Source organism: Uloborus diversus, chromosome 1 (assembly GCF_026930045.1).
Source record: "Uloborus diversus isolate 005 chromosome 1, Udiv.v.3.1, whole genome shotgun sequence".
NCBI classification, from domain to species: Eukaryota; Metazoa; Arthropoda; class Arachnida; order Araneae; family Uloboridae; genus Uloborus; species Uloborus diversus.
In genome coordinates this window covers 169926389-169941169 of record NC_072731.1, presented here as the reverse complement: position 1 = coordinate 169941169, position 14781 = coordinate 169926389, and the positions used below count along the sequence as shown (strand labels likewise).

At 32.6% G+C, this 14781-nt stretch overlaps 1 protein-coding gene across 1 annotated transcript in view; it reads left to right on the top strand.

Moving 5' to 3' along the window:
• Positions 1–14781, top strand: part of LOC129222909 (transmembrane channel-like protein 7) — a 65028-nt gene that overhangs the window by 20565 nt on the left and 29682 nt on the right. Inside the window, exons 8-10 of the mRNA XM_054857474.1 lie at positions 2243–2388; positions 7536–7680; positions 7786–7947. Coding sequence (XP_054713449.1) covers positions 2243–2388; positions 7536–7680; positions 7786–7947 — 453 coding nt within the window. The remainder of the gene's footprint in view (positions 1–2242; positions 2389–7535; positions 7681–7785; positions 7948–14781) is intronic.

The following is a 14781-nucleotide window of genomic DNA, read 5'->3' as shown; positions in this document are numbered from 1 at the left end:
TACAGCAGATATCCATTAAACCATTACCACTTTGGAATTTCAAGCCCACTAGGTTGTCAAGATGAAAAATTACGCTAGGAATTTAATTTAGCCAAAAATAATGAAATCAAAGAGATACTTAACGGATCTTTAACACACTGCATAATTTTACAGATGGATACAATCTGTAACTTAAAAATTAACTGACTAAGACCCTAAATTTAAGTCCACTAACTTAGGCGAAATAGGCTGATGCCTAACCATTAAGATACTGTATTGATCAGGTTTTTCTGTTAAGAATCTATGCTTAAGACAAAATAAAAATCTTAACATTTTTGGATGGCACTTTACTAACGATGTTATTTTTATTTGGTAAATTACAAAGGCTACAATATTAATAATCCTAATTGTTTGTATTACACTTTTTTTTTACACGGCTAGGGTTTTAGGATTGGCAATATGTGTTAAAACCAAGGCTTCTGGGAGGGATTTTGTAACCCCCCCCCCTCCGCCCCCTGACAGCACCACTGATTGCAAAGGACATACAAGGCAGTGAGAAGCAATGGGATGTAATTGGACATTTTCAAGTTTTGAGTAAAACACATTTAAAGATAAGGTCCTAGGTAGGCTTTCATTGAAATTTTTTTCCTAAGTCATACTGTAAAGCAGCACCTACCAGAGATACTAGTACTTTCTTTTGCCCCAAGACAGGGGAGAGGTTCACCTACCATTTGTACTGGTTATCTCCAAATTTTTAATTTTGTCTCTTACATCCCTTTGCTTCTCACTGCCTCATACATGGTTTGAACTATACAATTTCTTACTTACTTAATGGTTTGATCTTAAAAATGAGTTCTGTAATGCTGCAGTGTAAAATACTTTTGTTATAGTCATATAGGCAGTTTATCTTTCTGTATCCTCTCATATTCTCACATGCACTTCTGATACCAAATGGAAGAGATAGCGCATCCATGGAGCTCAGCATATCATCCCCTCTAAGCAACAATAAGATATCTAATTCCAGAAATAACACTAAGATATCTTACTGTTGCTCTGAGGCGATGATATGCTGTTAAAATATATGTGTATTAGGGTGTCCCAGAAAAAAGAAAGTTGATGCTTCAAGTTGCCCACCCTCTTATTTTTTTCCTTTTATATAAAAACAATTGTAAAAAGGGCTTCATATAATTTGAACAACGGCACGGGGTTCTGAAAGTAAACCAGAACTATGTGCTAGGCCGAATAAAAAAAAATTTTTCAAAAAAATTTCATGTTGATAAAATGTTACCTCTATATCCCCACATGTACCACAAAATGTTTATCCAAATTAAAAAGTATTTAGATGTTCAGCAGGAGATGTAAAATTTTCTTTAAAAAATTTAATTTTTCTTTTTATTTTTAAAAAAATTACATATACTTTAAATAAAATATCTAGTTTAAAATTTATTAGCAAACATTTTCAAATCCACATTTGCAAATGAATAATACAAAAAAAAAATATATTGAAAATGAGAAATTTAACTTAAAATTCATATCTTTGAGTACTATGTGGGAGACTTAAATATTATAAGAGAGCAAAAATTTCTATTTAACGCTACTTATCTACTTTACTATTTGTATTTTTCAGCTTGATAATTTCTTAAAATTTCCCTTACATTTTGTAAAAAATATGTGGAAAAAAAAATACATTTTTTGAAAAAATTATAAATTTTAGGCCTCTTGTTGGCACCTAAGTATTTTTTAATTTTGATAAATATTTTTATCGTACTTGTGGGGCTACAGTTGCGCCAATATAAAATTCAAACTTCCAAAAAAAGTTTTTTTCTGGCCTAGTACACAGTGCTGATTTACACTTTCAGACGCAAGTCAGTACGGGTTGCCGTCGTTCAAATTATAGTATAACCCCGATTTAATGATTGTCAAGGGACTGGGAAAATTTATCGTTAAATCGAGGAGCATATACATTCAATGCAGTTAAATCCGGACCAGTGAAATATATCATTTAATTGGGGAAATCATTAAATCAGGTAATGTTAAATTAAAGTTATACTGTAAATGAAACTTTTTTTCAATTATTTTGACATAAAAAAGAAAAGATATAAGAGGGTGTGTGACTTGAAACATTGACTTTCCTTTTTTTTTTTTTTTGGTACACCCTAATGTGTATATGTAAATATAATTGCTTCTTTATATATGAATAGTCTACAATAGTCTCTGAAATCAGGAACCACCTGTTAACTGTACATTGTCTAATATTTTGCAGGGCTTTATGGAAACAACACTAATGTTTCTTGGTTCATATACATCCAATGACTTTTCCTATCTTGGGCATAGATATTATGTACCAGTTGCATTTCTTTGCACACAGATGCTAACAGCATTTTTGTGTTTATTTATGATGGTTCAGTAGTAAGTCAAACTTTCATTACTAAGCACTTTTATTATACTTGGCATGTTTGTCACAGAAATTTTGAGGCCTGCTTTTGCTTCTATCTCAGCAACTAAACCTCTTAGATGCTTCGGGATTTCACTATATGATTTGTTTCATTTTAAGGTACAACTTAACACTAAAAAATTAAATTCTAAAATAAAATCATTGTTTTCGATTATGATGGAAAACAGTAAATTTCATATAATTGCCCCATTAAATGATTCATGACTCCACTAAATTTCGCTTAGGCCGTGACAATCGCTGAATCTCATGGCAACAAAGAAGGCGCTACAGGGAACATCTGTTTCCATTACGTTGCCATTGATTAGGGGAGGCAGGGGTTCCTTTCAGCGCCTCTTGCAATCAAAATGGGCGAAGTCCAATCAAAAATAAACAAACTTTGAAACGTTGACATTGATTTTTGGATGCATAAGCGGATCATAGTTGCATTGGTTTTAACACAGAAAAGTCATAAATTGTCAAGACCCGTTAAGCGTTAGTGCCATTTAGTGGGGCCATGAATGATTAAATATAAAACCCATTGTTAAAAAAATGCTTTGCCTTACAACAGTTATATTAACAGTAATCATAATGAAAATTTTGAATGAAGGCTTCTCTGAAGCAATCATGAAATTTATTCACAATCAGTACTCTCTATGCGAATAATCGATAACGGGGCTAAATAAAACGACATACTAGGATTTTTATTCCGAGTAACTTGCATGTTGTAAAACATGAATTATTTTGGAAAACCTTTAAAATTTAAATGGTTCTAATTAAATTAGCACACAAATAAATCCTAGAGAGGAACAAGGATTAATTTTTTGCTCCAATTGCTTAAAGTTTTAGACACGTATATAGGTTTTTTTTCTTTTACTATGGAGCATTTATATGAAAATATAAGGTGAAGTTTTGTGTTGGTAACGTTATTCGCTTTCTGAAATACACTTACCCTAAAAAGAACAAAATAACAGATTTTTTTTTTTTTAAATACTAAGTACCTTCATAATGCACTCAAAAAGGCAAAATAACTTTTCTGGGTCAGAAAAGACAAATTCAGTATTCCTGTAGTAGTTTTCATTCCAAGAAAATAACACCACAAATGAAGAAAAGTGTGGTTCAAATCATTTCAAACCAAACTTTCCCATTAAGAAAAATATGCATGTTTCAACACTCAAATTTATGATTGAACGCTAGATAATGATAAGAAATTTTGTACGTTACTTGAACCACACTTTTCTTCTTTTTTGATTTCATTTTCTTGGAAAATTTAAAAACTACAGTAGTAATACTTAAACTGTCTTTTCAAACCCAGAAAAGTTATTTTCTACTTTTTAGTGTGTTATGAAAAGTACTTAGTATTTTTTTTTTAATTCTATTATTTTTATATTTATAATTCAGTGCCACATTTAAAACCTTCCATAAATATACTATCCAGAAGTACAGATTATACCTTATTTAAAAATTCTTAATATTTGATGAAACATAAGGTGACTTACTTAAATTTCTGCTGCCTTTTGGTATAAAAAATAACATTTGTCACTTTGCTATCACAGGGTGGCGACAGATCAGGGAAATCAGGGAGATCAGGGAAAAGTCAGGGAACTTTATTAATCAGGGAAAAGTCAGGGAAATATCAGGGAATTTTGAAAAAAATTACAAAAAATCAGGGAAAATGGATTTTTTGAAGAAAAAAAATTTTTTTTTTTTTTTTGCTTTACAAAAGAAAGTACTATAATTCCCTACGCATTTTTTGCCAATTGTCTGTTTAAAAAAAAAAGTAAAATTAATGAGGTGCGATTATACACTGCCGCATATTTGTGCATCTTTTTTCCTCAACGTTAAAGTATTGAATCTTACTTATTAACCACAGGATGAACTTCCTAAAATTGCTTCTGTGTCTGTTAGGTTTTTTATTTTACCTAGCTTGAAATTTCCCTTTACGCTTTTAATGCTACGTAAAATTAACAACCATACAGGCAAAGAGGAAGCCTTCATTAATGCCTTAGCTCCTTTGCCTTTATTCCATTGTCGCGAAGTAATTAGCGTTCTGTAATTACGATTTCAAGCAGAAATCTTTGGGTTTTTGAATTAATACCATAAAAGCTTAAAAGTTATTACTTCTTCGCGTTTTTAATTTAATTGCTAAAATTGAACTTTCAAGTTAAAAAAAATTTGTTTTTTGCCGTTATACTATTTGTTGTCACCGCAGATTATAAAGGTTTTTCTTTTCTTTAGACTTAAATGATTCTTTTATTTTATAACCAAGTTGTATTCTTCTTTTATATATTTTGAAATTAACCAATTGCTTTTTTTTTGCATTTCAAAGTTGTTTGTTACAAAAGCAATCTAAGATTTTTTTTCGTTACATACTGAAATCATTTGAAATAGAATGAACTTGTATACTTAAGTAAATATCTTTATTTTTTTATTGTTAAAATGCTGTATTCATTCATTAAAACCTATGTTCTTGATTAGAGAAAAGCTCCCTATGAATGGATGTCAAATGGTTTCATCTGTTTTGCATAAATTTGTCAATTAGTTATATAAGAATAACTACATTACTTCTATTCTTTCACTATTACTTGTTATTCTTGCAACAATTATTATACTGTTTGAAAATTTCGTTCAAAATAATTTCAATTACTTTTTAGTTCTATCATAAATACACGTATGTTTTTAAGAGTAATTTTAATAGTTTCTTAAAATTTTTATGCTAAGTGGTTTCTGGAAGAAAAGTTTTTTTTTTAATTTTCTCTAATCTTTCCATGTAGAAAAATTTAATATACTGTTTTGTAGGTTTCTGTTCCCAAAAATTTGACTTGATATGTTTTTTTTAACCATTCTATTTAGAAAGTAGCATCTTTTAAAAATATATCTTTAGTTCAACTTTACACAACCTAAAACGTTTAAAATACTGCATTTTATACAATCATACAATGGATTTCAAGTAGAGAAAAATAAAAAACCATTATTATTGGTAACGTAAATCAGGGAAATTTGGTGAACTTAATCAGGGAAATCAGGGAAAAGTCAGGGAACTTTTTTTCACAGTTCCTGTCGCCACCCTGTATCAAATCAGTTTGCTACTGTAATCACCAGAGCCAAGTTAAACCCCTTTTTCTCATAAAATTATCTAAAACCTACTGGTTCCCTCTCCATTATCAGAAGAAGGAAACCGTCCAACTTTGAAAACTCAATAAGATTCCCATTAGAAAAAAAAAATGATTGAAAAAAATCTCACTCACTGATGACATTAAAGTGAGATTTTTAAAAATTAAAAGGCTTTAAGGGAAAGTATTACACCCCCCCCCCTTTTTAATGACACAAAGTTTAATAGAAACTTTTTTGAAATACAGTAGGACCTCAATTATCCAAGCTAATCGGGACCACTACTGCCTCGGATGTCGGAAATCTCGGTTAATAGAAACTTAGTATAAAAAATTGTCAGTATCGCAAATTTCAAGAAGTATCAATAAAAAACACAATGGAATATTCTTAAAGGATGAAAATGAATGTATAAAAAGGAATTTTTTACAGTTAAAAAAACTAAAAGTGAAAATAACTTGTAGTAAGTTTTATGAAGTCAATTAAATATTTTTACAATAACAAATTTAAAACAGAAAAAAAAAAAACAGAAATTTCCAAAAAATATTTTTATTTAAAAAATGAAAATTCATTATTTTATTAAATGTACATTCTTTTTTAAAAAAACACATGAAACAGCTGAACAACAGAGAAATGAAACATCTTATCTTTATCAGGGCTTACCTATTTACAAGAAACAGACTTCATTATCGGCTTGGTTAACAGAAACCTCGGTTAATCGAGGATCTACTGTAATGAGTAGAAATTATATAAATTGAAAAAAGAAAATGTAGTTTTTTGTTTTCCTGTATGAGAATGGTAATTTTTCGCTCTTACTGTTGAACAATAACTAAAATTCAAACGATGAGTCACTTTATCAGGATTGCATTAATCAATGTGGAGTGCTATAATCGATAGGATCTGTTTCTTCATAAAAAGACATTTATTTCACTAAAACTTCGGAGCCAAAATATCTTTGCGATGCAGCACCTTTTCCAAACTCAAACTAATTTCATTTTAATTTTACACAGTGTTCTGACAATTTCACTTGCAGTGCATCTCAATCCTCTCTCATCTCTCTTCACTTCAGTTCCCAACACTAACGATTTTTGCTAAGTTGTAACATTCAAATGAATTGAAATTTTCAGTTGCTCACCTTTTCAAAATCCAACCTTTCACATATTTTTCGGTTGCTCTAGCTTTTACTCTACTAATTAAGTGCTTTGGATGATTGCTAATAAATCAATGAACATAACTACCCTAAAAGTCACAGTGTAAAATGGAATTGGTAAGGGAAAATACAGTAGAAAGGAAAGGGTTCAATTTCGACAACATCCGGATTTTAAAAATTGCTGTCCCAGCTTTTTCAGTGTTGTTATGGATGTGTTTTTCTTTATTTCTGTTTGCCCTTTTACTTGCATTAGGGATTCAATTCCTGCATCAAAATTTTTTTTGTGTGACATTTCTTTTAAATGTATGCAATTCTCGCATTCTCAAATTCTATCAGAAACATTGTTCAACCGAAGTCTCTAAATGGATCAGTTCCCTGATCAAAAATCTGGATCAGTGTTAAAAACCCTTTTAAAACTTAATAGCCCTCCAGAACAGCATGAATGAAGATTTACTGGTTTACAGATAATGTGAATGCTTCACTTAAAGTCATTATGATTCTTCATGAACTGGAATAGACTTCCATAAAAGTTTTGTAATGTAAATCACTAACTTTAATATTTAAAATGTAAAAATACAAACTGAAGTAAAATTTAAAAAATGTAGTAAATAATATGAAATGAAATTGAGACAATAAATCATCAGTCCCATAGACAACTAAATTTTATTTTGTTGTGATCCAAATCAGTTTTTAGTTATCTGGAACCAATGAACCACCAATGTTTTGGTACACTGGTGGGTTCCTTAAGCTGTGTCTAAGATGAGTTTTTTTCCTTACCTTTTTTGCTTAATGTATTTTTAATTGTATTTTTACAAGTGCATCTATCAAAACATTCGTTTTTTCATTTCTTTTTTTTTTCCTCCCAAGTTCTTCTTTTGGTTTAAGAGAGAGCTTTTTAACAAGAAGTGACTTGCAAAACTATTGTAATCTAGTGTTTTGTGGTTGGGATTATGGAATTGTAAATCCTGACAGTGCAACTTTCCAACATGAACGTTTCTTTTCCAGTCTAATGGTAAGATTGATTGTTCCTCATTATTTTGTCTAATTCTGCTTTTCTGGTATGATATATTAATGTGAAAATAATATCTATTTACATAAGGTCTTTTTTTTTTTCTAGACATGTATTTCAGAAAATCGTATAAAAAAGAAATTAGCATTGTGGTCAACACATATGTGGACTAAACTGTATGCAATAAGAGTATTTATCAATTGCTTAGTGGTTTTGTGGATAGTTGGAGCCTACATGATCATTTACAATGTAGCTCTCTACCAAATGAGAGTAAGTCATTAACTTTTGACTTCTTTTTAGCATACATAAGATTTCAGATTCACTGACAGGGGTGCTCCATGTATGCTGTATACTTTCAAACATTTTTCAGACCCATAGCTATACCCTCAAGCTTCAAAAATCTTCATAGTATAACATATTATTTGTATGATTGCATACAAATAGTGTGCATTATGGATTACTGGGAGTATACCCTCAGAAAAATTGATGGGAACATCACTGTTTACTGAGTGATGCCTAATAGTTGTTTAGCAATTGGTTTTCTCCAAAAATGTTAGCACTTTACGTGGAAACAGTTATTACCTTTTTAGAACTTTTTATGTGCAATGAGTAACTTTTTGTACTTAGTTCTTAAATTATCATCTTGTTCAAATTGCTATTTCATTTTTCAAATCATTCCTTTCCACATCAAAAAAAAAAAAAAAAACCTATAGACTGAATGATGAATAATTTAGAAATCTGTGTAGGTTATGGCCTCCGAACTTGCAAACTCTACAGTCTACATTTGTTGTTTCATAATTTTTTTTAATAAGCCTCATTGTAGTGTGTATATAACATATGATATACAATCATGTGTACATACAGTCATGAATCGAAGAACGTTTAAAATGTGTTTGAACGGCGTAATGCATCCGTACTCTCATTTTTTGCAATGTTTTTTCCCTCCAAAAATTACCGTAAAAGTAACTCAAAACAGCCTGTTTCGGTGTTACAAGAAACACCCTTTTCAATTCAACATTTCATCCAGAAGCTCATACTTCTTTGCATTGAAAAAGGTGTCTTGTAACACCAAAGATTGTGTCTGCAGTAATTTGCAATTTTTGTGCTTCAAAACGTTGGATAATTGATTATTTTAGTAACTCTCTTGCTCCTTTATCCAGTAGAATTTGATTTGATCAAATCTGAATCAATCAGACTTGAATTAAATCTGAATTTTTAAAAATATCTCTAGCATATTTTTTTAGGTAAACATTTAAAAACTTTTTGTTACTTAAAAAAAATAATTACTGTTGAAAAATACTTGAATTCTGTATGCATATAGCATACCTTTTTTTTTTTTTTTGAAGCATTTTTTTAATTACAAAATTTTTTATCAAAAGTTATCTTTTAATTAAAAGAAGTGCAATTTTATCTGGAAGCGCACTGCCCCTTTTTAGCCTACTTTCCCAGTAAAAGTCAGAGAAAGAAGAAAAAAAAGCATGAAAGAAGGCTTAATGCATCTTAAAAATATCCCGAAAAACAAAAAAAAAAGTCAAAAATAAATAAAATAATTGGATGCATATTGAAAAATTAAAAATTTGAAAGTAGAGTATTGAGATGGGGAAAAATGTCTGTCGGTCTGTCTGTCTGTCCCCCCCCCCCCCTCCTAATAACTTTTGAATGAATAGTCCGAATGGAACAAATTTTTTTTTGTTAGAAAGATCTCAGCGAGGACATGTCATTCCCATATTTCATTTTTTGATTTGAACAATTTTTCGTTCAATTTTGAACAGTTCAAAAAAACTTAACATTAGCTCCTACGGGGAAATTCAATGCAAAAATAAATCTTGAATTTAGAGACGAAGTGGCTCCAAACAAACTTTGTAGGGAAAAGCTTTTGATGAAAAACATCTATGGAAAATATCTTTTTGATTTGAACAAGTTTTCGTTCAATTTTGAACAGTTCAAATCTCTTAACATTAGCACGTACGGGGAAATTGAAAGTCAATATAGATTCCGAACTTAAAGGCGGATTTACTTCAAACAAACTTTGTTTGAAGACCGATTCCAACTCCCGAGTCTTTGAATTTAAAGCTTTCGGCTCTTGAATCTAACTCTTTTGTCCCAAAATCAGATGGACTCCGACTCTGACTCCGCAGCCATGGTTTTTACTGTGAAATAATTGATTTTAATACGTTTTGACTTTATTTTCAAGCTAAAGTTTTAATTTATGTATTAAGTTTTTGGCGGAGAAATTCGGAATCCTTTATGTATCTACATAAAGATATGTGCAGACGATTTTTTTTTTCCGACAGTGAAAATTATTTCTTGATGACATTTTATTGTTTTTATTTATTTTTGAAAGTACATTAATTCATTCTTTAAAAAAATTTTGGCAACAGGGGAAAAACAAACGATTTTTTTTTTCGATATGATGTATTTATTTTAATGAGCTTTTAATTTGAATTCTTTTTTTTTCTTTTTGAAAGCGGAAAAAAATGTCTTTAGCTGCTTTGTTTAAAAAGTGCTAAAATTTTTTTTGTTCTTTTATTTATTTTTTACTTATCTAATTCTTTAGATGAGCGAGGCATACTTTATTTCTCGAAATCGGCTTAAAATATTTAAAAAATATGTTTGAAATAATTTACGATTTTAGCTATTTCGAGAATACTGATCAGATACTAGTAAGTCGATATTGGTATATGGGAAAGTAGGCTCGTTTAGTTCTAGACAGAACTTTTTGTTTAGTTTGAGAGAAATACTATTTCTAACAATTACAAGAAACTAAGTTTGGGGCCAAAACAATTGAAACTTTATATGGTGAACAACAACGTTTTGGTAAACAAAATTAGCAGATTACTGCATACACGCTTTTACTAGATGTCTTTTCATCCAAAAGCTCACTATTTGCATTGAAAAAGAAGTTCCATGAAACCTCGAAACACGTGTATTCAGTAATCTGCTAATTTTGTTCGTCAAAATGTTGTTGTTCACCATATACTTTTCCGCACAAAGGTATTAATTTATTTCTTAATTGAAACGTTGCCCCTACTGGCAAGGAATCCAAAAATTTATTCAAACAAAATTTTGATCTTGCATTGACATCGTAGGTGAGAATCCTGCTCAAAGTTTTACTTGAATCGGTGCAATCAAAAAGTGGTAGTGGTGTATTGAAGATTGAAGGAAGGTTCTTTGAATTCTTCTTTAAAAAAGTTTATTAGCTTTCAGGAGTTGTAACTATACTGAATACTGAAACATAATTGAAGAGCTTAGTAAAATCATATTCAGTCTCAACCTGAAAATTTTCATGTCTAAAATATTTGTGCATAGAAAAGTGAGTGACTTGTCTTTGAGAAACTATAAATAGCACCAAAGTGCTCTCCAAATTTGATAATTCTTTATATCCGAGTATTTTCAGTTGTATTCTTGCTAGACTGATGCTGCTGGAAAAATTTATTCCAAAGGTCCTGTTAAAAGCAAGCTCTCTTAGGCATGTGAATATTGAAAAGTTTATTAAAAGTTGCAGTCACTTATTTCAGAGGAGGGAGAATCCGGTTTTTATCGAATGGATACTTGTGCCTAAGAAGAGGTTTCATATAACTTCAAAATATGTGAATAGGATTTTTATTGTAAATCTGCCTTCATAATTTTAAAAGTCAGTTGTCTCATAGCTAGTCATTTACAACTTAATTTGAATTATGTTTAAGAAACTATAATTTTTTTTTAATGAAGTTATTTTCTCTTTTTAGATATCATACTAATTCTTTTTTTTTTTCAAAAATTTCACCTTTGACCTGTTTGGGACGGCAACCAGCAAAAGATAGCGCTCCCTCAGGACTGTTACATGCAATCTGTACATACAGGCCGTAGCTATTTTGCCCACTGAGCCTAATGCGCAATTTTGGAAAGTGTGCATTGCATAATAGTGGATAAAATGAACACTTTACGTAGAAATGAAACCATATTTAATGATGGGATTAAAGATATCATAATTTCAATCATAGCAAAAAAAATTATTAAAATAATTGATTTTCATCAATAAAAATGTAAACATATTGTATTTTACTATGACTAAAGTATGCCAAAATTAAACACTAAATGTTGATACAAAACATGAGAAAAAATTAAAAACATTTCCATTTAACAAAATGAAATACTTGAAGAATATTGTAATAATAAATATTTCAAGGGCGTGTAGAAAATCTCATGGCACTGATCAATGCAGAGACTGACATTGTACATATTGCATCCATAGACAGTGTCATGTCTTTTATTGTGCTTTGAGCAAACTATGCATCTCCTTCTACATTTTTTGCCACTTTTTTCAGTGCATGATTATAAAAAGCAACTCTAATAATTTATAGTCGTTTCACAGTCATCGTCAAAAAGATCCTTAGATGGATCATTCATAACTTTATATATTTCTTCTTCACAAAGATAATGTAATCTTTTAAACATAGCTGCACAATTGGATTTAAAAATAAAACTCAGCTGGAATATTTCCCATTTAATCCCACCCTATGAAATGAAATGAAATGGAGAGGGGGGCTCAGCAGAGCCAAGCACTGCGACCAGAGGTCTATTGTACTAAACCCCAAACAAAAATCTTAAAAAAGACCAGTAGCCGTAGCAAAGATTAGCAGGCATTTAATGGGAATATCATAGATTTCCCAAGGATCAAGTAAGTGGCGGCCAAGGTGTTCAAACCTATAGGCAGAAAAGGTATCATAATCACACAGAATATGCGCAACAGTTTCCTCATGAAAGCGACAGCCTCTACAAATTGGGTCATCAGACACGCCCATAATAGTAAGATGCCGCTTCAAGGTACAGTGACCAGTAAGAAGGCCAATAGCTCTTCTGACGCTGTTGCGGTTCAGACTTAAGAGCTCCTTTGCCCTAATACTAGGGCAACCTCTATTAAGTTCTTTCGCCTGCCGCTGTCCATCAAGGTTGCGCCAGTTATTATACTGTTTTTTACCAAAAATATCAAAAACAGCAGTTCTAATAAGATTTTTCGAAATCCCAATTGCTGGCTCAGGGCCAGCAAAAGGGATATCAGAACCATTCCGAGCAAGATAGTCGGCCTTTTCATTTCCCTGCACTCCAGAGTGTCCAGGTACCCAGCAAAGGGTAACCTTGTTCAGCTTTGCAAAATTGCAGAGCAAATTATAGCACTCTCAAACGATGTGGGATGTCATAACAACCTTCTTGAGTGCGTTTAAGGCAGCCTGACTATCAGAGCATATATGAACACAACGGTCTCTATAGCCACGACTCAGGCAAATATACACAACGCACCAGGATAGCATAAATTTCAGCCTGAAAAACAGAATTAAATTTGCCCAGAGGACAGGAATATTCAATACCATCACCGGGACAAAAAGCCCCAGCCCCAGTCCTTTCATTCATCTTAGAACCATCGGTGTACCAGAGAGTGCAATCTTTACCATGAGATAAGGTAGCATCCCTCCAGTCACTCCTAGAAGGAAAGATAACCTGATATGGCTTATCAAAAGCATACTCGCCAAGCATGTAGTCACTTGGCAGGCCAGAAAGAGGATGAGTAAGTACATCCTCATCAAAGTACTTCCAGGAAAGGTAACAAGAGTAGGCTTTCCATTGATTTGAGCGTTTAAGCCTCTCCATACACAAGATAGCTTCAGCTTCAATCCGCATATGGAGCGGACATAAACCTAAAAGTAGTTCCAGCGCAGCAGTAGGCGTTGTCCTAATACCCAGTCATGGCTATGCAGACTAACCTCTGCAGCTTGTTAAGCTCATTTTTAGCAATGTCAAGTTTAGTTCTTGACCACCAGACAATAGAGCCATACGTAATGATGGGACAGATAACCATCTTGTAGATCCAATGGATAACCCTGGGGCTGAGCCACCAGGTTCTACCAATAGCTCTCTTGCAAGACCAAAGGACTTTATTAGCCTTTGCCAAACAGTGGGTGAAGTGTTTCTTCCAGTTCATCTTAAAGTCAAAATAGATCCCAAGATACTTGACCTCGTCAGCGCAGCCGAGAGTTTGTCCGAAAAAAGTAATATTACTCACCTGGATTGCTCTTTTACATGTAAAAGCAACCATAGTGGTCTTAAGAGGGTTTACAGAAAGACCCTCAGAATGACACCATCTTTCCACACATTTTAAACCATGTGATAGGATTGAGGAGACAGTGTCTAAGAACTTGCCTCTGGCCACAATGACCACATTATCAGCATAGCCACAGCAAAAAAGGCCAGAAGAAGTAATGCTTTCAAGCAGCGAATCTACAACAAGACACCAAAGGATAGGTGAAAGAACACCACCCTGTGGACATCCAGCATTTGCGTGAACAGTTAAATCGACACACTAAGAGAGGCATTGACAAACCTATACCGTAACAGATTTTCAATCCAATTAACAATAGTTACATCAATACCCCTACTGGCAAGGGCTCTCAAGATAGTAGTAACAGGGGCTCCGACATAGGCGAAGTAGGCATGAGAGTCTCATCAGAGCCAGAGTCAATTTCTAACATACTAAGAGAGAGCATAGTACTCTCTTCTTCAGAGCTGCTTACCTTTGGGGTTTCCTCCTGTGAAGGGGGACCCTGCTCCTTTGATGTAGAAGCCAGCTCCACTTGAGCCACACCGGTCTTGACATTGGGATCACTCAGAATCTTGAAAGTACCACGATCAAGGCCAGTATAGGCTCCATAATCAGCATTTTTGATTGCTTCAGCAGACTCCAGATATACCTCAAAGATCCATCTTATGGTGTATTGTTCCTCCACTTTGTGGATGAAACGCCACTCCTCAGATTTCAACTCAGGGTTTAATCTGTTGATTATTTTAAGCAACACTCCTGCATCTCTAGTAAAGACATCCTTGGTTTTGAAGGCAACTTTAATCGGCTTTGGTAACTCATTAGCCCAGACAACCTTTAGTGCAGTGTCACCAACAACTTCAACATTGCCATTGAGTATGTTCCGGAGCCACACAGTGGTTTCAGTATCGTCACAATGGACAATCAATGCACCAGCATGTGCGACAGCCCTTTGGAATTTTGGCGTATGCTCCCCAGTGGGGATCAGATCCGTTCTTTTGAGGATTTCGAGTTGGATCCTCTCCGCCTCA